General features: G+C 33.7%; 1 protein-coding gene across 1 annotated transcript; it reads right to left on the bottom strand.

Moving 5' to 3' along the window:
- On the bottom strand, positions 1–24710 carry LOC150103398 (pancreatic lipase-related protein 2-like). The gene is made up of 10 exons (XM_090398466.1): positions 24569–24710; positions 16258–16508; positions 15152–15298; positions 13345–13453; positions 9663–9779; positions 7827–7943; positions 7290–7538; positions 2925–3036; positions 226–399; positions 1–79 (listed from the first exon to the last, which is right to left on the bottom strand). Exons 1-10 carry the CDS (start codon positions 24708–24710, stop codon positions 1–3), a joined length of 1497 nt encoding a protein of 498 aa, XP_090254592.1.
- Positions 24711–25087: the final 377 nt, after the last annotated feature.

The raw sequence follows: 25087 nt of genomic DNA, 5'->3' as shown, positions 1-25087 counted from the left end.
TTATGATTTAAATAAGACAGTAGTATTCTGTTCAATCTCGTAATGAGAAGCATTCAGCAGCAGATACGGATAAGTTTGTCTGAAAATAAAAATAAATAAATAAATAAATAAATAAAAAATATACGTATTACCACATAAATCCTAGAGACTTAATATTATATTACCCAAAATTATAAACTGAATATTTTAAATATTGTATACAGATATTTGTTTTTTATCACTTACGTTTCATTGATGAAGTCGACTGTCGTGATTTTAATGTACTCAATCGGGAAATAGGCGGGAGATTCAGCAACATTTTGTTCTAATTTTCTACTCCAGCTCACAACGACATTATTAGGATTACCGAGATCTTTCGCAGTTAAAAGAACTTTAGTGAAATTAGCATCCCCAGATGGACTGCAGCAAATAAAAATTGAACAATTCAAAATGTTTGGAAGAACTTGTACAGAAATGGATAATAACATAAACTTAATATCCAGGAATTTAAGAAATAATTTTCATTTATTCGTACAATACTTCTGCGAATATATATTTTTTTCTCATGTGTCAATTTCAAAATTTTATGCGACTTTCTATATAAATAAATACATTTTATTTCAACAGTGTATGCATTGAATGCATGTCTGGAAATGTTTATTTTTTTCTTGTAACGTAAAAGCGATGACAGTAATGATAGTGTTAAAAAGAAGAAAATAAAATGAAAAATCGAAAATAAAAATAGTGATTTAATTATAAAATACAAAGCACAAAATTAATTACAAAACAGAAAGCACAAAATTACTTATAAAACACAAATAAATTTATTTCATATTAAACTTAATAGCGATCAACAACAACAATCTGTGCTTGCAATTCCAATGAACATCCGCGTGCCATAAGTAGATAATGTTTGCGCAGAACAATCAAAAATAATGAACTAGTGCGCTCGTTGCTGATTTCGAAGAAAAAAAAAATGTTAATCAGAATCTAGACAAGAACATTGGGAAAGAAAGTTATTAACTGAAAACTAGTCATGAAACATTAACTGTGTTACTGGGTAAAGGCCATGAGGTATAATCAGAAAATCTTGTTAGACTCGAAGAATATTACATTAGAATTGCAACATTGGTCGTGCATATATATTAAAAATACTTACAGGGTGATTGTGGTTAAGTTATCGCTTTTGTGACTGTGTTTGCGTTTGCATTTTTGTTCTCTCAAAGAATTGGCGCAATTCTAAGAACTGGGCATGCGCATGATATCTGCTTCAAACTAGGACAGACTATTATGGATATCTTCAAAAATCGTAAAACTGGTTTTCGGAGAAGAAACAATTAACATGCGATTAATTTTTCAAAGTTCAAAGAATGCTTTGAATCAACATTTGTATTCTGATACTCTTCGGCGTCCAGGCTCACTTGGTTATATTATAGATTAAAGATGTCAAGAAATTATATTCTTGGTTTAATCCTTTATCCAAGTGTAAGCAAACAAAGTTTGTGGGTGAAGTATCTTCACGACTAGGCTTTTTGTGTATAGACGCTAATTACTTCAAGAATATAAATTTTTGGTATCTTTAATTAAAAATGCAAAAAAATAAAATAAAATTTTATATTTTTCTTTAAACTAGAAGAAATTAATAATAAATTAATACACCTTTTTACTACATGTATATAAGCTATATATGATTTCTGCATTATTAAATGAGTTTGGTAACTTCATAGAGATACAAATATATTTGTATCATTCCAATATTTTCTCTTTCCGACAATCCTTAGCATCTAAGTTCTTCCTAAATATATTTTCTATTTCCTATTTTCTTTTTCCTACAATCCTTTGCATCTAAGTTCTTCCTAAAGACGTCCATGCACCCCAACGATTTGGTTCAGCAAGCTGCAGCACACGATTTGTATCGCTATAGGGTATATTTTCTCTTTCCTACAATCATTAGGATCTAAGTTCTTCCTAAATATTTTCTCTTTCCTACAATCCTTAGCATCTAAGTTCTTCCTAAAGACGTCCACACACCCCAACGATTTAGTTCAGCAAGCTGCAGCACACGAGGCAACGGACATATTCAAACATAGAAGACCAAAAGCTATATTAACCTCCTATAGCGATGCATAATCTCCATGCCCATTCAGGGAGAGCAGACTGCTCATAAATTTTACCCTCACTGTAACCGCAACAGATAGCGGGGAATATGAAAGCATCTTGCTTCAACCCTAAAGTCATAAATGTCAATAGTCAATGAGTTTGGTACCCCCGTGCGGTGGCCAGGATAAGAATAGCCCCATGTAGCTCATACATGTCGTACGAGGCGACTAAAATGGATACACAGGGAGGGTAATGGATGGCAGTGTTGTAGCCAATGAAGTTCTAACTGAGGCTCAGCTATTGCTGTTACCCTCTTGCCATGATCAGAGTTTTATTTATTTATATAGCTCAATAACACGCTATTCCTACTCTTCAGATAACGGGGATTATGAAAAGCATTCTTGCTTCGCCCATCCAGCCAGTCCTCTTAAGAATGAGTTTGGTAGTGATACCTAGATTTATATATACATCCACATTAAAAACCTACGATTTTTAATGTGGATGACGGCTCTATCTTTATATTAAATCGTATATTAATTCTGCAATTTTTTGATTTTGGAGACATCAGGATTAAAAACTGTATCATTGAATTCAAAACACGGAGATTCGGCAAATGCTTCCAACCATAGCACAAAAACTAGGCTAGCTCTATCTTGAACATTATAGCATAGAATTTAAAATAAATTCCGTTATCTTATAGTGAAAAATAAATAAATAAGATCTTTAATACAGGAAATCATTCCACATATTATTGTAGAATAAGCTCATTATATATTGGAGATTTCAGCTACAGCACTATTAGTGATTCTTTAGACATAACTGAAAAGGAAGAACCGATTACTTACTTTGCTTTAATGTTCCAACTCTCTTTGTTTCTCGTTCCTTTAAGAGTTAAGCGAAGTGTGAAATTGGTTTTCAGTTCATTCTTTAAACCAAATCTTGCAATATATTGATGAACTGAAATGAAGAAAAACTTGCATGAATGGTTAAGGAATTGATTTCATTATTATTTTATTTATTTATTTTGCTATATATGCGTTTAATTATAATGTTATGATTCCTGATATTTAAAAACATTTAGTAAATATGAAAGAGCTAAAAATTTAAATAAAGTTGTAATAAACATAGTATTTATTATTATTATTTTTGCTATAAATAACGTAATTAAATGCGAACAACCATTGAACTTTACTGATCTGATTACTTTTTGTATGAAAAACAATAAAAAAAATCGAAATAAAAGGAATTCTGGAAAATCAACCACAGAATTCCTACTACTAAAATTACTACACTAAAAAAGAAAAAAAAATATATATATAAAGGGGGGGGGGGGTGTGTTAAACAATTTGAAGTGTCATTCTAATGTGTGCATAACCTAATTATATATTACCACTCCCGTGAAATGAGGTGAAGTATAACTTCGCACACAGATGCTGTCTGATCCAGATAGTTCTTTTAGCAGTGATTATAACTCACTTAGTAAATAACTTCGCAGTTTATGGGAAATTGTGTAAGATACTGCTCACAGTGAAGAGGACGACGTGATTAGCACAGCTAGGTACGATGGCGCAATTAGTTCTCCAAGAACCTACGCGCCAATTGACTGACTCCTTTACTCAGTCATGCAAAAGCGTTGACTTACCCATCACAAATTCTCCTTTGTTTGTTTAATTATGGAGAGCTACAACACATAAAAAAAAAATGGGTGGAGTATGTGATTATTCCAGTTTCAGCTGCAATTAGAACTGTTTTCATTACTGTGGCAGTTAATAATGCTTGAAAATAAAGCAATTTTCTCTGAATGGAAAATCAAAAGTGGTGTTTGTCCACTAAAAATTATTGGTGGTCTTCAAATGTTGTTCCTGAAACCTTAATAATTTACATCTCTTTTAAGTAAACAGGTTTGATTACAAACAAATCTATTTTCCTAAAAAGTAACAGATTAAAGAGTTAAAAAGATTACACATTTACAACGAAAGTTACATCGAAAGTAATAAAAAAGATTACAAAGTATCGGATTGCAAAATTATAAAGAAGATAACAAAGTTATAAAGATGATTACAAAGTAACTGATTACAAAGTTATAAAGATGATTACAAAGTAACTGATTACAAAGTTATGAAGATGATTATAAAGTTATAAAGATGATTACAAAGTTATAAAGATGATTACAAAGTTATAAAGATGATTACAAAGTAACAGATTACAAAGTTATAAAGATTATTACAAAGCAACAGATTACAAAGTTATAAAGAAGATTACAAAGTAACAGATTACAAAGTTATAAAGAAGATTACAAAGTAATAGATTACAAAGTTATAAAGAAAACTACAAATTTGAAGAAGTGACAAAAGAAAGTTACAATTCAGTTTTAAAGGAAATTACCAAGTTCAAGTCCGTTATAAAGAAAATCAGTTATTACAAGGACCTCTGTCCCTAAAAACCAATTTTCAAAAAAAAATCATAATATGAGGTTCATAAAGTCTATGAACGAAATCATCCTCACAATAGTTTACTACATAAATAGTGATTTTGTATAATTTGGTTATCGACGTGAACATTCCTGGGAACTTTCGTGTATGACTCATAGCATGAAAATAAATATTTCAAGTCATTTCACAATATGGTCACACCATTTTTAGATGTTTAATCAAAACCATAAAATTATAGTAATGCATCTTGCCAAGCGTAGAAAAATACAACACGTCTTTACCTATTAATGTAAAGAACTGTAGAAATTATGTCAAGAATTAATAATTCGGTGTAACTATAACATCATAACGTAAACTGCGTCTGAAAATAATCTAGAAATATTTGTCTCAAACCGTCAAAAGCTAACGAATTTATAAACTGCAAACTACACATCACGATCAGTAAGATTTGAAACCAATTGAACACATTATTATTATTATTATTATTATTATTATTATTATTATTATTATTATTATTATTATTATGCCAAAATGTACTAAGATGTGCTATAACAACGTATGCTTTCTGTGCATCCTACAAACTAAACAGATTAATGTCATTAGAGTAAAAAATGATAAAAACTGATCTTTTGGAAACAAAAAGAAAGTAACGACCTTACATACATTGCAATGTCAGAACACAAAATACTGACAGCAAAACATTTATGTCACTATGCAGCCTTGCTAAAACATTATTTCGATGCCAACTACAGGACAGTCAGAAATACATATCACATAACAAGACCTCAGACTACTAATTATATCACATATAAATACAATAATCACTACGGAAAGGCCACACGAAACGTCTACATCCCAGACATGATAAACAAATTAGCTTTTGAATACAGAAACCTTACAAATTACAATAGCCTGGAAAGAGCTCTAAGGACATACTATGAACAAGAAACACGCACCCAAAATACCACACAAACTTAATGAAACACAATATATTCGTTCAGGCTTCCAGTTCAGCGACGCATCAAGACATATTTAAAGTTATCGTGTGTGTGTGTGTGTGTGTGTGTGTGTGTGTGTGTGTGTGTGTGTGTGTGTGTGTGTGTGTGTGTGTGTGTGTGTGTGTGTGTGTGTGTGTGTGTGTGTGTGTGTGTGTGTGTGTGTGTGTGTGTGTGTGTGTGTGTGTGCGTGCGCGCGCGCGTGCGTGCGTGCGTGCAAATTTCTAAATCATAGATTTCGTAGCTTCCCAACACAGCAAAAAAAAAAAAAAACAATAAATAATAACCAACTGGTGTCATCCTCAGATAAGCTTACATATAAGCTTCGAGAATGAAAGCAGAGAAATTAGTTCTCATCCAAGATGTATCATATGTAAACAAATGAAAGTAATGTATCATATGTAATCAAATGTATGTAATGTATGTAATAACTGTAACAAAAGTATGCGATATAGAGTAATTGTATCAGTTGATATTGTATATATAGAGTGTAAAGATTGCAAAGAAACATCTGTAATAATCATCATTATGAATATTATAATAATATACGTTGTAAACAGTTATTGTTATTATTATTATTTAAAAAAACTTTATGTACGAGAAAGTATTTGTTATGCATAATTGTATTGATATAATGTATGTAATTTATCTGAGAAATAATAAAATGTTAAAAAATAATAATAATAAATCATCATTATCATCATCATCATGTGATGATATAGCGACCGGGATGCCCACACGGGCATTCGACACCACCTTGTGGAACTAATATATTACAATTGGTTGTAATGTACACTATGTTGAAAAAAGTATTTAGCCACCTAGCTGTGTTTTAAAAAATAAAAATAATAAATAAATAAACATTTTAATTGCATTTCTGGTACGGAGTGAGATCACGTTTGGTCTGAATGACAGCAACTACCCTTCGAGGAATGTTTTTTCAACCAATTTCTGATATATCGCAGCAGGAACATTCTTCTATTCCTCGCGCACAGCTATCCCCATTGCTGATGCTGATGACGATCGCTGTGGTCTGGAGCGAATTTCGTCCAGAAAGAAATTCGCTCCGGAACGAAATTTTCTGAAAGATGTTCGATTTCGGGTTGAGGTCTGGACTCTGAGCCGGCCAGTCCAACGTTTCGACGATGTTTTGTGGAAATCATTCGCGGACAGGCAGTGAAGTATGGCATGGAAATTGTCGTGCTGAAACGTGCAAGGGTAACTACCGAAGAATTTCCACAGAGTCGAAAACATGAAGTTATCCAGGTGGCCATCAGACGCCATGGTTTTGAACACGTCCGCCAATGGAACGAGCCATATCCAACTGAAACACCCATACCATTACCGAGCCTCCACCAAACTTGACAGTTGGAATGAAGCAGTCCTGCCGGAACCGTTCTCCCGGATAATCTCCAGATCCACACATAACCATCAGAGTGAAACATTTCTAAGCATGATCCGTTGCTCCACAGATCCCTTTTCCAATCATCTACAGTCCAGGAAAGGTGTAAAAAACACCAGACCAAACGTCGTTTGGTGTTGAGGTGAGTAACGTGTGCCTTGTTCTAATTTGTCCTAAAGCATGCAACTCTCCGCGAGCAGTTCTCTTGCTGACACCTGTTAGCAAGAGAACTGCCCGCGGTTGAAATCTAGGTGAAAATGGATATCTTTGGAATAAGTTAATAAAACATATTTCTTTAAGGTGAAGAAATGAGCGCCTAATAGCTTAATCAATGTTTTATTAATGAATATTGTTTTGAATCTATTTATTCTGCCAACTTACCACAATACGGAGAACTTCCACTTGTCTGTAGAAAAATCCTTTGAGTATTTTTGCCGATAGAATTCAATCCATAACGATCTGATGGAAATCCCATAACGCTGTACTTGGTTCTGTCATTACAAGCTCCACTTTTGTATTTATCAAAAGATTCACATTCTATTCCAAGGAAACGACATTCCTTCAGGTTAATGGATATAATAAAAATATCCACTGCTCTGTAGTGATCACAGTAAAGAGACCTTGCTACTCCTGCGGTAGAAATGCAAAAAGAATAAGTCATTTTATAAGTTTGACCAATGATTATTTAAGTGAACAACAACAAAAATTAATGGAATTAAAAAAATTTACAATGACGATTCTACATATTGTGGGAGATGATTTTATGTTATAGAGTAGTCACACTTTGATTATTTTTGCATTGTTAATCATTCGCTTTACCATATTGTATAATATCTAATTACTATTTTTACATGTTATTTCTTATATAGTATCTAATTATTGTTCTTACTTAAAAAAATATAGATATAAGAATACTACCATCGAAAGCGCTATCTCCTGGACCAGCAGGCTGTGGTTTATCGCATCCTGGTTGGTGAAAACCATCGTTTACATAAAAGTCTTTGTGTCCAGTATCAGGAACAATATCTGTATAGCCTGAAATACGAATTTTAATAAGAAAATATCTTATTCTATAAACACTCTATAAGCAGTATAAAAACTTATATCCCTGGTTTAACATATCCCTAAAAATTGTGTTATGTTTTCGTGTAAACTCATTTCCAGTATGTTTATTTCAAATGCATTTATCTTCCGCTTGTTATACATTAATGACTCCCTTCTATAAACATAACATTCATTAAATATTCAATTATATATGCGTATGCCTTTTTCCTATCTCATAAGGTTTATTTTCTATCGGATGATACATGGTTACAAGATGAGCCATCAAATATATTCACTTGATTCATCTCTTTATGTTTCCTCTGCTTTACAAACTTTATTATTTCGCTTTTAAATGCAATTTACCATTAAGATTGTAGTCATACATCCGTTGTGTTTGTAAAAGAGCTAAAATACAAAAGAAATGGCTATAAAATAAAAAAAATGGAATAAAGTTGTGAAGAAATATTTGAATGCGTTGATTTTTATAGGTGAAGGGGGCAGAGGGGAAGTTTGAACTTGGTAGGAAAGATATTCGTTCGTTTAGCCTAAATTTTACTCGAAATATCGCAATAAAAAGTAGTAGTAAGCGGTTATGACCTGGTAACATAGTTCGAGAAGACAAAAAAGGTGTATTCAAATAGCAACAACTTTCAGTAAAGAACTTGGTATTTGTCCTATTTCAGTTATTATAGAGAATAGGATATAAAACTGGGCTTAATTAAGATCATGTCCGACATAACCGTCACAGTTTTTTTTTTTTTTTAGAATAAATTGCTCAAATATTTTTATGTATGAAACTAGACCTTGGGAGCGCATAATAGGTTATAAATTGCCTATTTAAAAATAAAAATAAATAAATAAACAAACATTCAAAAAGAATTTAAATTGCGTAAAGTATTGTATGTCCAGTAGCAACTCGTGGCTTGAAATCGTAGGGGTGCTTGCAACTTTAAATATGCATACAATGTATATTTCGATTATAAGTGTTTGGATAAATATCAAAATTATCGTAAAAATTTAAAAAAAAAATTAAACATAAAAAATATTGTTTATTATCGTTAAAATTATACAGTTTGGTATAATTCAAAATTACTTAAAAATAAAATCCATTATCATTACCCCAATAATGTTCTAAAATAAAAATTATAACAAATGTTATGTCTTTAATTGTAATGTCCAAATATTTAAAGAGACAGAGTAAACACGATAAGCACTACGAACACTCTACTACTGGCGCAAACTGCATATAAACAACAGTGGAACTGCGCGACGGACAGTGCCGCATTACGCTAATAGCTCGTATCTCACTATGATGTGCATATGCTTGCGCGCGTAGCAATATCACACTGTGGTAAACACAGTGCTGCTAGCGTCCTTCGCCCTCCTAAGTGCTACAAGATGGATTTTTATTATTTTTTATACAAAATAAGAGAATTGTATAAGACTGTTGATAATAAAATTAAATATTACAAGCAAATATAAATAAATTAATAGATATATTTATATATCAAAAAAAATTGGGGGTGCTGCAGTTACGCACTGTCTATGCACGAGCCGCCCCTGTGTATGTCTACAATTTTTTTTTCTTCTTTGATGGACTAAGTTGAACAACTGTAACGCGTTGCTAGTATCTTATTGTCCAGCTATAAACATTTCGCTTATTTTGTTCTTAACAATTTTGTTTTAAAACAGAAAAATTAAAGTACTTGCCTGAAACTTCCCCATTACCACCGAAGCTATAAATTACGTCCACATAATCAGCATCAGATATGTCTAACCTTTCCTTCAGTCCATTATCAGCAAAATAAGTTACTGTTGGATCCAATGCTGTAAATGAAAAATATATATAATCATTTCCTTTAGAAATGCTTACTTTTGGATGGAGAGAGAACATGATATAAGTCCCTTAATTATAATCGTAAGCAGGATGATCTTTAATTTATTCAGAAACCCTTTTTTTTCATTGGCCAATTCAAGTACTTTATCCTTACCTTTGAGACTTCATCTTACACTGGAAATTTTCTATTTAAATTTTGGTGCAAGTATTCGATGTAGCTTCCGAAAATGACCTGACACATGAAGCGCCTACAGCTCTCTTTCCTTATGCGAATGAATACAAGGTGCTTAACGTCATTCATAAATACAACGATTGTAAATAGTCATGAAAATCGAGAAGATCAACTTTCAATTAGCCTACTTAAGGAACTTTACCCATTCATGTTACAGCCGAGTAACTTTGCTTTCCTTAACCTAATTTCACGCGGTTTTAGGAACAAGATGTGAATCTCGTCGTTTATGTTCTCGTTCTGTGGCTGTTTCTATTTTGATATCTTAGGAAATCAGCTAAACTAATCTTCAATGGAAACAAAGCCTCTAGAAATATTCTTCGCGTTGTAGACAAGATTCGAAGTTAAATCTTTCTATCGAAAGGGCATATGTCACCATTGACTAAATTGCCAATATTATATCTTTAAAAAAATTACAAAAGGATCATAAACAGTCAATGTTTGAAAAATATGAATATTTTAAGTTAGTTAAGGGATCAACATTAAATGACAATTCTTTAAATAAATACTTTTTATAACCCCATTCCTGTCACAAAGTGTCACAGAGCTTCAAGTTCCCTCCCCAATTCAAAAGAAAAAAAAAATTAAAAATAAGCATGTAAAATTCATAATATTATCCACCGTAGATTACAGATTATTCGCTAAAAACTGCTGGTAATTTTACGTGTCCGGTATTTGGCATGAATCCATCTTTAATATGATTAATTAACACTACGAGCACATTAGACAACATTTAGTTCCCATAACTAAAACTGTATTTTAGTTGGATATGTGTGTTCTACACAATTTTCTTCCATCGTCGTATTTCGCAAGCAATGCATTATTTAGAAGCAATAACTGTTTTATTTGTTTTTTTTTTCTCTATCACTCTCTCACTGGAATTCAGATTAATTCAAGATATATTCCATGATAGAGCCGAAAGCTATAAAAGAATTTAAGTAGGAGTTATGAACATTCTGTCTGTGCAAGAACATGTCAAATACCTTACGACTTAATCAGTGTTTCTTCAGGTATCATTCTTTTTATGATTTACAGTGTTTATCCTTTATGTTTGTTACTTGAACAGTTTCGTAAATGCAAGAACTGATGTGTAATCAAAGTATATTTTTAATAAATTTGTCTAATACTCTTATTTGTTGTTTAGTTAGTAAATGAAAACCATAGATAATATCGATAAGTACATTTGACCCTTTATGGAAACACCAGCAGAATTTGATTGCCTAGTTACAGTAAAAAAAAAATCTCTATAACCTGATATGGTTATATAATCATACGCAAGAAAGGCTGAAAACATTTCATGAGTATGATTATAAAACCACCGTCTGTTCCAGGAAATCTGCGGTATAAATTTGACGAAAGACTGTAATTTTAGTCCATCGCATTATTGTTGCCTCCAAGTGTACGGCCACCATATCAGTTACCCAATACAGACAAGATTATCAACTGTTGTTCCTCTCTCTCTCTCTCTCTCTTATGATCCAGTCGATTTTTCTATGGAACATCACTTCACTGAAAGGTTTTTCAGCAGGGTTCTCACTTAAGAAAACACTGCACATCTTATCTGCCTTGATGAAGATTTCAATTGGGATTGGCATAAAAATAAATAAATAAACGGATGAGGAAAATGTCCCCTTTTCCACCTTAAAATAAATAAATAAATCCGCTAACCCTTTTATTTTCCTATCGGAAGTAGGCGAGAACATTTTAGCCTTGTCTAACTTTTAGAAACAGAGTGGGGATAGTTCAGTCTCCACTGGTAGCCACTCAGAGATAGCTTAACCAAGACTATCACTAATTATAATCTTCATCTGGTGAAGAAACAGGTAACAAGTACCGCCATCTACTTTAACTCCTTTAACATGATTATCAAAAATCCTGCTTTTGAATATAAAAATACAACAATCGCTGTATTGGAAAACCGCTTTAACTATAATTTTCAAAATCCATCCTGCAAAACAGCCAAACTAGCTGCAGAAAACACGATTTTAACAGACATAATACACTGTCCTTATAACCTTGATTACTTCTTTCGTGATGCAAAACAACTAAACAAGACACAACCCACTTTCGACAGCGAACACTGCTGTTGTGCTCATCTCTTGTCCGCTGTTTATGAGTTTAGGTCAAATATGATAGAACATCTTTCTCCGAAAAAGTACGACTTGTCGTTCCCGTCCGTTATGGAAAATTAGTTGTTAGAAAGAGGGTGGTGCCCTAGTAGTGATCGACAATGTCCATTGACTTGAAAGACCTTCAGTGGAAATCTCGTCTAGTATGCAAAAAACCTTTATCAGGGCTTTTCATTTGTAGGTGAGTTAACCAGTGTCATACTAAGATGGTAGGGTTAGTCCTCCTGGAATAGAATACCAAGAGGCCTAACATTTATTGTTGCAAACAGGCAAATTGGCCAAAAGAATGCAGTAAATTAACAGACCTAACACACTGACCTCATATGGCCTTAGTTACTTCGTCGTAATCGCAAATAATAAATAACATTGTAAAACAGCTAAAATTATATATATATATATATAAACATAATGAAAACATAATGGAAACAGCAAACCATTACACAATTGACTCAGAATATTCAATCTTAAGTTGATGAATGCGCCTTTTTGAAAAATGTAAACCCTCGAGATCAGTTTTACAGACCTTGATTTAACGGACTTCGGATTTAACGGAAAAAATTTCCGGTTCATATGTCACATGTGAAACATTGTTTATTTAAATATAATTAAAGCTTATTTACGGGAAAATGTTTGTTTATTTCTATCAAACATTTATATCATTGGTTTTTTAGAATCTTAAAACCACGGTGGGGTTATAAACAATAATACACATAGAAAATTAAACTTTTCATAGATACAGTATTTAATTTTAATTACATAAAGGTTTCTATATAAGTAAAAACACGTAAATGGCTAATTTGTCAATTTTTTAACATGCGCATTCGGAAAATCTACTTTATTATATAACGGACTTTCGGATTTAACGGCCAACCCTTGCCCGAATTAGTCTGTTATATTGATGTTGTTGATTTTTATTGCATAAAGACTCAAATGTCATACTGCGCCAGGAGACAAGTTACAGCAGTGCATATGGTAGACCGTTAGTAGGAGAATCACAGCCATCCATGCCCACGGCGGAATTCGAACCCGCAGCCTTTTGGCTGGAGAGCGGATACACTAACCACTCGGCCAACCAAGCCGGTTGTTATATTGAGGTTTTACTGTATTCTACAATACTTCATACATTTTATTGCATCGTTTTTTACATCAGCATATTGTATTAATCCAAATTCTTTAGGAAAGTAATATAACACTTACCAGTTATTCTTCCAGGTTTATTTATGTATAAACCAGCTACTCCAGCAGCTTGACCGCCAAGGCTGTGTCCAATGAGATGAAAATTACTTTTATTGGCTCCAAAATTATCCTATGGAAATGAAAACGTGTAATATATGAACCTTCCTTTTCTTAAAAAAAAAAAAAAAAAAAAAAAAGGATTATATTTTATACGAAGCTTTCCGATTTAAATATTTTCCTATGGTTTAACATTAGAAGAAAAATTAAATTATTTATAATAATTATAAAAAAACAAAACAATTTGTTCAAGTCAAAGTGGAATTTTTATATGAAAAAATAAAAAAATTGAAAAGGTGTATACACAAATTAATGGTATAAAAATCCCTTATTATTTTACAGCCAGTATGCGAAACTCTGAGATCGTAAACTACGATCTAAGAGTTTCATGCCAAGGAACTATCGGCACATCCAAGCGTAAGTGAACACCTGGTGAAAAAAAAAAAATAGCTGTTTGGCTTTTTATCTCAGGTGTGTACACATTTTGATAAACTCACATCAAAATCATTAGCTTCCCTATACACCTGCTGTTTGGTGTCAAATGTACAAAGATTGCTCAGATATTAGTTAAGATATTATCTAGAGTTAATTTGTTACATTTTATCCTCAGAAACAATTTTATTTATCTATTAAAGGAGATGTGGAAATTTCGATTTCGAAAGTTTTTGATTTCCACAAATATACTGATTTGGAAAACAAGATGGTTCATAAAATTTGTTTTCACTGAAATTCTAATTTGATAATTCTGTCAAGGTCTCATCAACAGATAATGGCCATGTTTAAGACACTAACTTCTGCCACACTTGAAGCAATTAATGTCAAATTTGACATGCTTTTCTAGCACAGATGTCAGTTGTGTTCAAACTTAGTTCTTTCGCTACAGGCTATTGACTCTTCTTATTTTTTTACTTTATCAAACGTGTGACACGGCATTGGTGAGTCTTTTGTATAAAAGTGTTGTTCAAAAGGAATCTAATTTAATAAACCCAAAGCTTAATCAGAAGTAACCTTGATGGGGTTATTGAATAGTAGCTGACGCACTCTCAAGGACCGCAGGCTTTTTAAAATTATTTTCAAGGTGAAACAGGGAGGCCGTCCGAAATATATGGAATCTAAAAGGTACAATTTATACAGCTAACAAATAAATAAAAAAATAACTTTATATATTATCATGTTGCAATGACTGCATTGAGCAGTCGTTTCTTGGTTTGCGTTTTAGCCATTATAGAATATATACCACTTATTGATTCGTTTTAATTCTCGCGTTAATACGACTATGGCATCATGGAAACATGGCCGACAATTACAAGAAAATGAATAGGATGGTAATGCCTGCAGCTACGGTTAGAAAAATTTGAGTAGGTATGAGATAGATAGATATGCTTCATCTCGTTATCATTCTACTTGTCGTTTACTTTGTGTCTCAGTAAGCCTAACTCCTTATCGACAACAAGTGTACTGATAATTGTTATACAAAACAAGTTATAAAGCGACATTAAAATTAAGTTTGAATACAATAAAAACACAAATACAATTAACCGCTATATTGTCTTAATATTTTCCTTTAAAGTTGTAGAATATGTTCTGTAGATCAGAAAGGTGTTCTTGCATAATATTACTACTTATTATTTAATTCGATTCAAATATTAATCTTAATGACTAACTAGTTAGTTTTTATTTTTACCGTATTAATCTCTACGAGGTAACAATACCCCATGTCTAAAGGATGTTTGATTTATAGTTTGCGATTTAATTAAATAAAAATACTTACAACCAAATAATTCACCAAAAGACCAATTTCAGCTCCTACTAGCATACAATTTGCAGCAGCTTGTTTCAGAGTACCTTTGTTTCCTTGAGCCCAGTCGGTAAAAATGACGTTGTAATTACCATGAAGAAGAAATTCATCCCGTATTTTCTGCAAAAGATTAGATATAAATCTGAGAGAGTTTTCAGAATATGCATAGTAAAACAACAAAAATTAGTAGTGTGTATGTGTGCTGAAAAGCAATGCATCGAAGTTTTCTCTGTGTGTGTGTGTGTGTGTGATACGCTTATATATTTCACTTATTCAGTATAAGTTCCCATTTAGAGACTTTCCTTAAATTTTCTGCTATATGCCTAGTTATTTCTTAAGATAGTCATCTCTGTAATCCATAAACTTCCTTCAGTAGAACAACATTTACTTTGTTCGAAGAGTTCCGCAATGATAGAATTATGAAAATCAGCAAAACAAGTTGCTTTTTTTTGTTGATAGTATCACATATTAGGGCTATCTTTGCTTTGTCTTCTGGCACAAAATGATATCGTTTCAAATGCTTCGGTTTGGGGAAGAGATGAAGCTGTTGATACCCAGATGCATCGGGGACAGACCAAGATAATGACACCGAGCTCGTAAATCCCAGAAAATCGATTTCTTTTTCTATACATCTCAGAAAACACGACAGCAGAAGTCATAATATTACTGATAATAATACCAGATGATATTTAAGAACACGAGATGGTGGTAGTTTGTTGTATCTTTTCTCAAAGTTTTCAAATTCGCTGGTTGTCATTAACTCAATTATCGTGAGAATTAAACTGAAGGCTGCTTGATGATTTCGAAATTTCACTTAGAGTTCGACTTTGCTTAGAGTTCCACCTACCCATTTGAGAAAATAAAAGAAATTATTTACTTTATTTATGTGTTTAATTTAGTAGCTGATTTTTCTTCTTTTTTGCATTTTTTTAAGTAGTAAAATTAATATCTTGGTCCTTCGTGTTGGAAAATATGAAATATAGGTTTTAAAAGAATAGTTGACAAAAGATATGTCGAGTGGGAGAGTAAAAGACAGAGAGAATAATTGGCGCTTAAAATGTAGGCTCATTATCACTCACCTGCATCCAAGTGGAAAGCCGCATGTTGTCCAACCATCCATGGCATAAAACTTTTGTATTCAATTCTGGGTCAAAGAAGGAATTTTCTACGCTGATTTTATCTTTTGCCTTAATCAACTGTCCATCTTTCTGATTTTTCCTGGTGTATAACCAAAATTTCGTATTGATGGTTTCTCGTTCATTTGGATAATCACCTTCCTTTGGAGGCAATGGAGGAAAGCATCCCAGTTCTCCATAGCACTTTTCAATAACTGCATTTATTAAAGAAAACTACTAGTTAAAACCTATCTTTTTAAATTGGCATAATAAAAGTATTTTTCAAGAAAAATGACAAAACTACAGGTTTTGAATAGATGACTTTAACTACATAAATAATTAATGAACTCAAATAGTGTAATATTACAACGACTCATTAAAATTATGTAATAGTAAATAAATTCAGTAACGCATCTGTAGCTATGGCTATTTATTATTATTTTTTTATTTTTTATATGAATCCTTCCGCTCACATGTGCGTCTAAAAAACGTACAGCACATCAGTACCGTATTTGGTTAGAGCAACATTTAATTTGTTAAATGCTGTAATATTCAATAATGATTTGAATTATTTTGTTACCTAAATGACGATACATCTCTTCACTGATATTTGGACGTAATAAACTCATGATTTTGCGTTTTATATTAGATTATATTATATATATAGTTAGTGTGAGGTTGTTTATTATCAAGTGCCTCCTAATATGACTTTCATTAGTACATATGCAAATATATATCAACTCATACATACACTACTTGGAAAGAAGTCAACGAACACCTCATGGGTAATGTGCATCGAGCCGTGTAAGGAGTCACATGTTTGTAGCCAGTATAAACTGCAGAAATACGATGCTACCAAGTCAGTGCAACTGTGTCTCGGTGAAATAGCTGTGAAATTGTTGACAAGGGCCATCTTAGGTCAACAATCAGCGATACCATACTGAGATGAAAGCGCAAAAAGTCAAATGTAAGTGCCACCAGTAGTGGACGACCCACTACACTCACCGAACAAGTGAACGCAGGGTGCTACGAAGGATAATATGTAAAAATCGCCATTCGTCGGCCGACATGTTGAATACGGAGTTCCGGACATCAACTGGAACATACCTCTGCAGAAAAACATTGAGAACCGAGGCTCACAACATAGGTTTCTATGACAGGACTGCAATATGCAAGCCCCAAATTACACGAACCAACATGCAGCATAGTCTTCAGCGGTGGAAAGAGCATGTACAATGGGATGTTGAAGCTTGGAAAGCTGTGGTATGGATCGAAGAATTACGCTATACCCTCTACCGAGCAGGTGGACTGTTGTGTGGTGAACGTCTCTTACCAGAGTTCGTAACCTCAACTATGAAATTTGGAGGTATCGATGTGATGGTATTGCCCTGTTTTTCTTGCCTCGGTCTTCTGTTTATGGGGCCACGAACGCTGTCCTTCAAGAGGTATTTGAACATTCTGCACAATGCAGTGCTTCCTACTTTGTAACATTTCTACTGAACTGACCATTGTCTATTCCAGCAACACAATGCACTGTGTTTCACACTTGACTAGCCTCCTTAGAGCCCTGATCTCAATTGAACATCTGTGGGATGAACTGGAACGTCGGGTGAGGTCAATGGACGCCCACCGCACAACAGTCCAGGACCTCATCACATGCCTACAGGAAAAATAGTCAAATTTTTCCATTGATCGCTATCATACGCTGGTGGAAAGTATTTCCTATCGGACTGCTGTAGTCATCTCAGCGAAAGGAGGACCTACATCTTATTAAGGTAGACGACATCATGGCTGTTTATTTCTCACACTATGGTGTCCGTTGATTTCTTTCCAAGCAGTATATATACCGTACAAGCATTTATTTAAATACGTAATTGATTAAGAACAATACCATAGCAAACAATCCGTCTTTTTCGTCAAGAACACAAAATACTTCTAGCTACATTCCAACACATGCCGGTCTGGTTGGTCGAGTAGTTAGCGTAACTAACAAGCAGCTGGTTCGAAGCCATCCTTTGGCATAGATGCTTTATGATGGTCTGCATCTGAGAAATGACTTTCATTGCCAGATGTGAGACCACAGCCCCCACCCATAACATCTCACGATATATTACGACTCTTCTAAATTCTCGTATCAAGTCAGCAGTTCTAATTTCAAAGTTAGACATATCAAGGTTGTTTGTTAACAATAGATCATTTCAATGCAAACAACTGGACCACTTTCCTATTTATTTGATATGGAGTAAAGGTAACATAGACTGCTTTGGGTCTTCAATAACTGTTTCGTAATCAGTACCCAGAACTCCAAACCCTCTATTGCACGACTTCAGCATCTTCTACTCCTTGATAAAATGCTACCAAAACTGAAATACAACTTAATAAATAAATAAATAAAATTAAACTAAAAAAATGACTCTATGTGTGTTATCTACACCCAACCAGCAAGAGTTGAAAATATAGCCAGATTTCAATAGCGATTCTTTTTTGTACAATAACTTTTACTTGCCAGTATCAACAAATCCATTATCAGAATGGATCAATATGAATGTTCAGCTCATTCGAATACACAACACGAAATACAACTCCTCACCAAGAGAGAAGAGGAAGATACTTTGCTAAGCCCTAGTTATGTATTTGGGCTTAAAACCCCATTGCACTTGAGGAGTACTCCGAGCAAAACTTCTAGCCCATGTTCAATGCAACACCTCCAATAACTTCATTAACTCTGTGTGAGTACGAATTTGTCCATTCAACAAATCATTAAGCTACTACTTCCACAATACACATTTCTTTGCCCACAGCCCCCGATAATTTTAATATATACAACGTAGAAGTTCATCCCAAATCTTCCAGGGCGCCATCTCCACAATGCATTTCTTACTGAATCTGATGATGAACACATTCAAAAGAAACTGGATCCTTTTCTATTAGACAGATGACTCTTCTCGTTTTTTTTTGTTCTCTCCCAATTAGAAAAACATTTTTCACAGAAAACTGTCACTTTCGTAGACAATCAGAATCTCCTAAGCGAAGGCAATATTAAGGCAATGATTCAGGCAGTAGATAGGACAAAAACATATAACAGAATGACATCATAAGATGCTTAGAATAATACACTTGGAACTGCAAACATGAAAACGAACCAATTTTTACCACATGCTAAAACACTCCTGTTACTCCAATACAGTGGGATCGTCCTACATATTGTGGATACTTTTAAAAATGGAAAATTTCAAATTCATTTTCTCTTAACTCGTAGCCAACTATTATTGGCTCTACAGAAACTAATTATTGCTATGATAGCAGAGATAATTTTATTTACATAATATGCTATAAATGTCTTATTTCATTTATTCTCTAGTCTTGTCCTGGCTTTGAGACAAAAACGAATTACCACCGCTAACCAGCTAACTCACCTCATCTGAAAAATCTATATAAAGTTTATCATATCCTAGAAGAGATAAAAAAAATCTCGTATAAGGTCATTTTACTGACGTAAGTTTTGACGCAACTTATTAAAATTCGCTCTTATTCAAATTTTATCTTTCATGAAACCATTTGACTTCAGTTGAAAAAAAATGCTGAAAAGTTGTAAAACTGTCAAGGAAGTGAATGAAGAACTACATCTAAAAGGAAATGAATCAAGTAAACCCGACCATTTAACAGTTTGGCTATTCTCCAATTGAATAAAAAAAAAAGAAATAAAACAGGAGTATTCTAAATATATCAAAAGCCCCTCGCTGTGAGGTAACGGAATTTATAGCGAGTGGTGCGCGCTTTGGCCCCTCCCCTCTCTTCTCGTACAGCATTCTCAGAAATAAGAAAGTAACTCTAGCTGTTGAAATCATCCCCGTGGGATGCTGGACAATATACACTTCATTATATTCCACAAGGTCATACAAAGGTTCAGTTTGGTTAAAATTCGGTGACTGAGCAGATAAATTATAAGTAAATTCACCTACACCATCAATAAACCATTTCCGAATGAACTAAGTCACATAACATCGCACATTATTCTGCTGGAAGTAACCATTACCACATGAATGAAGGTGAGCATGAAAAGATGACAACATAGCTCTGATAAGCTGTAGCATTCAGACCACTCCACCGGTATAAAGAGACATACATTACTCTATCATACTCTTACCGATCTGCTGTGCTGCCATCTGGTACGATGTGTCCATTAATTCATAATACCGTCGTCATACCCTACCTGCTTTATCATGCAACTACCAGAAACTAGGATGCATCAGACCAGGAGATCCACGCTCATCCATCAATTCCAATGTTATTTTTGTTGTTATTCTCAAATTCAATTATTGTTGCACAGCTTAATTATAAGTTAGTCCATTGCTTGTCATTATTGTATAATCGCTCTTATGCAAATGCAGTTTAATGGCTTTGTTCCAAATGAATGATGTGAAAGAGCAAATAATCCGTATCAGTTTTATTTTAAAATCATTAAAACTGCTTCAGAGACCTTTGAAAATCAAAACGAAGTCCCCTGTGAAATTTCTACTGGAAGAAATGAGATTGAACGATTTCAGAACTCAAGAATGAATCGTGGGAGGTGATGAACGGGATTTCGTGTACCACAGATGATTTTGAAGTACAAATTTGCAAGAAGAATCATTTGGCGTGGACAACCAAACAACAGTCTATACCTGAATGAAGTTTGTCAGTTCGTCTGGTTTGAACAGCGCATCGAAAATCTTAGGTACTGTACGACCACAGATGCAAGACCCCCTCGACACTTCTGCGCATGGCAGAAGAAGGCGAATCCATTCCGATGATAGGACAATCAATGCGTTTCGTGGGATGAGTGTTTATTATTACACATCGGAACACTGGCATTTCTTTTATGAAAATTCTAGTTTTTTGAGTGGTAACTATTTTGCTTGTACAACAGTTGGACATTTTTGCCTAAAACACGTGATTTCGCGTGTTGGTAACGAATTCGTACATTGCCTTATTCCCTTCTACCCTTCGACTTAGATTGACTCTTGGCACATTGCCATCCGAGGATCTCGCATCTGTGGTCGGACAATAGTAATCATAATCAGGAAGATATTCAGAATTAATGAACCAGAGATGGAATAAATACGACAGCTAACGTTACTCACTTCGTGTATCTGTTGATTTTCTCAACCAGGAGTTCAGGCAGGGTGATATATTTATAGAGGTGTCTGTTCCTGAGCTTAATGCATGGCAACCAAATTTATTAAGCTCAGGAACAGACACCTCTACAAACATATCAGCATGAACTGTGCATAGAAGACCAATACCTTCCTTAAACACACACACACACACACACACACACACACACACACACACACCGAATAAGATGGTTATTTAGGATTACGGCCGAACAACTAAGGCTGAGACCAGTGTGTTCTGTCTGTCTGTTATTTGTGTGTTTGTTCTTTGGTTAAATTGCCTGTTTTGGATAGAAAAACCCTGCCATCCGAGGTATGGGATCGAATAACTCACCTTCATCTGAAAGCCTTACAAGGTCTTCGGCAAGATTCGAACTCAGGTATTTCCGACCGAAGTGCATGCAAGACTAAGCTATGAAGACCATCGAATCAGATTGAGGTGTAAAACCGGTACTCACCTTCATTTCGTGAGTATGAACATAAAATTTACATATGAAAAACAAAATAAGAAGAAGAATGTCATTATGTATGGGATTCTTCTGACTTTAACTAGAATACCTTCTGGTATACAGATAAATCAATAAATAACGTTATTTAATGAAAATCTGGAGATTTCTGTTTGTTGTTATGGTCTGGCACTTCAATAGAAACTATGCAACTGATCGTCAACATTGTCATCCATTATATCATTCTGCAAGATTAAGGCTTGTGGCAACTTGTTTTAGGAAATGAATATGCAAAAGCATGCGACAAAAAGAACGACATACGGAAAGAACAACATGTGGTGTATTGATGACTGCGATGATAAACGGTTCGTGAAGCAACCGCACGCTTGGCGATTTTCGCAACATAGTATTATACAAGTTCTCCTTCGATCAGGGCCGTGGTAACCACCTAAGCAACTAATTCAATGTTTAGGTGTGCTCAAAAACCAGCCAGCAAAATTGGGTCTCAATTATAACAAATACCGTTTTTTGTTTGTCGGTCTGTCTGTTTTCGACTTTGCATATTTTCTTGAATTATTTAGAGGGGGCAAAGAGGGGAGGGAAAAAATAAAGAGCGATCAAGGCTTAGCAGTAAGGAGGTTTTTATCGAACACTGTGTGTGTTTGCGTGCGTGTGTGTGTGTGTGTGTGTGTATACGCGCGTAGATATATATATATATATATATATATGTAGGAAGTATTTTTACCTTGGGTATAAATATGTTAAAGATACCAAGTAATTTAAAACCTGGTTTTACTCCATTTCCCAAGTAAACAAACAGACTAAAAGTCAAGTTTGCGCCTGCAATTGATGCAAGTCTATCTGATCCCACAGGTCGTGCAGGATCAGGGCAACTCGTGGCAAAGGTGGAACAAGCTCCGATCACTAATCTTAATATTTACCCTTAATGCCAAAACACATCTCCAAGAAGGGGATATATGATGTTTTGTATTAAAGGCAAGGGGCCACTACCCAGACCGGTTTCGACCTTTATTGAGGTCTCGTCAGTTTGTTTACTTGGGAAATGGAGTAAAACCAGGTTTTAAATTACTTGGTATCTTTAACATATTTATACCCAAGGTAAAAATACTTCCTACATTTATATCTCCTCCAGAGATTTTTATTTAATAAGGTTAAAACACCTTATGGTAACTTGTTTTGGCGAAATACTTACAAGCTCGGTATGACTATATCTTGGTATTTCTAGCCTAGCTCCCACTGACGAGACCTCAATAAAGGTCGAAACCGGTCTGGGTAGTGGCCCCTTGCCTTTAATACAAAACATCATATATCCCCTTCTTGGAGATGTGTTTTGGCATTAAGGGTAAATATTAAGATTAGTGATCGGAGCTTGTTCCACCTTTGCCACGAGTTGCCCTGATCCTGCACGACCTGTGGGATCAGATAGACTTGCATCAATTGCAGGCGCAAACTTGACTTTTAGTCTGTTTGTTTACTTGGGAAATGGAGTAAAACCAGGTTTTAAATTACTTGGTATCTTTAACATATATATATATATATATATATATATATATATATATATACGCGCGCACTGTTCCTCCTCCACTCCTTTTTTTTTCTTTTTTTTTACAAGGAAATAGGAGTTGTTGTGGAAACTAGAGATTGATACCTAAACGTGCTTAAAATAAAACATTTTTATTTTAGCTAAAATGTTTGGAGCTAACCGACGAATGACATAATTTTCAAGACGGAAATGATCTGATTAAGAGAACTTTTCATGTTGTGTTTGTAAAAACAAAACAATTGAAATAAATCAATAAAAATAAAAGTTGTTTCATTTCGAGCAACTATATCTTTCTGTAACTTTCCTTGCTTTCTTTTTTTACTTTAAAAAAAATGCTTTGTTTCACAAATATATCTTCCTAGAATATAGTGAATTATATGTCTATGATAAATAAAATTACAAAAGTTTAAAACTATAATTTCAATTGTATATTTCATCATTCTTTTCTCTTCCCTGGTTCGTTTTTATCGTAATCTCAGGATGTTGTTTTATGAATAATAGTACTCCCAATAATCGTAGTCAATAATATATGTTAGACTTCAACACAGCGCGACTTCCGTAGAAAGATTAAACATTGCTAGAAAAAATTATTCAGTTCTATATATTAAATGCAATTCTCTAATAAATAAAAGCTAATAAATGTTTCGTAAAATTTCTTACGTAAAATTTAACCTCCATTTTATGACTTAGTTGTGTTTACTCGCTCAAAGAATAAAGAAAGAAAGAAATACAATAAAAGAAAAAAAAAAAAAAAAAAAAAAATAATAATAATAATAATAATAATAAATAAATCAGTTTATTCAAATAAACCTTATCGCCTATCTGGCGCTATGCAAGCTTTGGAGAGCAGAAGATAATGTATATTATCTTCTGCTAAATATACATTAAGATAATGTATATTTAACAGAAGATAAATATACATTAAAATAATATGAATTATCTAGACATATTAATATACATTATTAGGCATTTTGAAATAAAAAATAAAATACATTATCTTCTGCTTTGCAAAATATTTCCGATAATTAATGTCACAGTCAAGAAATGTATATAAAAATTAATTTTACTCTTGTAGAACGTTTACTGAAAGAAACAAACGATAAAATTACCTTCGTTGTTTCCACGTTCTTCGTGTTTTGGCGTATTTTTCTCCGCTTCTAATGCTCTGACGTTGTTATAATAAAACGTAGTGCAACAGATTAGGAAAAAGGAAAATGAAATAGACTTCGATACTTCGGTGGTTGGCTTCATTGTGGCACAGTTTCACCTAGTTAAATGCCAGCGTTTCAGCCGGATAGATGATATAAACCCGTTATATGGCCAATGAGAAATCTCCCCTCTCCAAACGTTTGGTGGTACTGGAGAGGCGTTTATATTGCACCAGATTTTCTTTTTTTTGTATGATTAATGGCAAAAATTTCGAAAGAAGAACACGTCGACTACTGTGAAGAGAGTGAACTTGAAAGAGAATAAAGCGAATATTAAAAAAAAAAAAAATGTTTACCGATTATGAAAAATCCTCCTTTTAGCCTCGAAATGTACATTCTGTAAAAATTGCTCTGAGAAATAACTGTTCTTAAAATCATAACCATAGGTTTAAATAGGGTCAATGCAACGGCCGATTGTTC

The sequence above is a fragment of the Typopeltis vanoorti genome, chromosome 9, assembly GCF_054136105.1.
Source record: "Typopeltis vanoorti isolate ZY-2024b chromosome 9, IOZ_Tvanoo_1.0, whole genome shotgun sequence".
Taxonomy (NCBI): Eukaryota; Metazoa; Arthropoda; class Arachnida; order Uropygi; family Thelyphonidae; genus Typopeltis; species Typopeltis vanoorti.
The sequence above is the reverse complement of the archived record's forward strand: the minus strand, read 5'-3'. Positions and strand labels throughout refer to the sequence as shown.

Coding starts and splice junctions, on each gene's coding strand:
- LOC150103398 (XM_090398466.1), bottom strand. CDS start 24,710: ATGAAGCCAACCACCGAAGTATCGAAGTCTATTTCATTTTCCTTTTTC. Junction 7,944..9,662: donor TGGTAATGGGGAAGTTTCAG/GCAAGTACTTTA, acceptor TTCGTATTTCAG/GCTATACAGATATTGTTCCT. Junction 400..2,924: donor AGTTGGAACATTAAAGCAAA/GTAAGTAATCGG, acceptor TATTTGCTGCAG/TCCATCTGGGGATGCTAATT.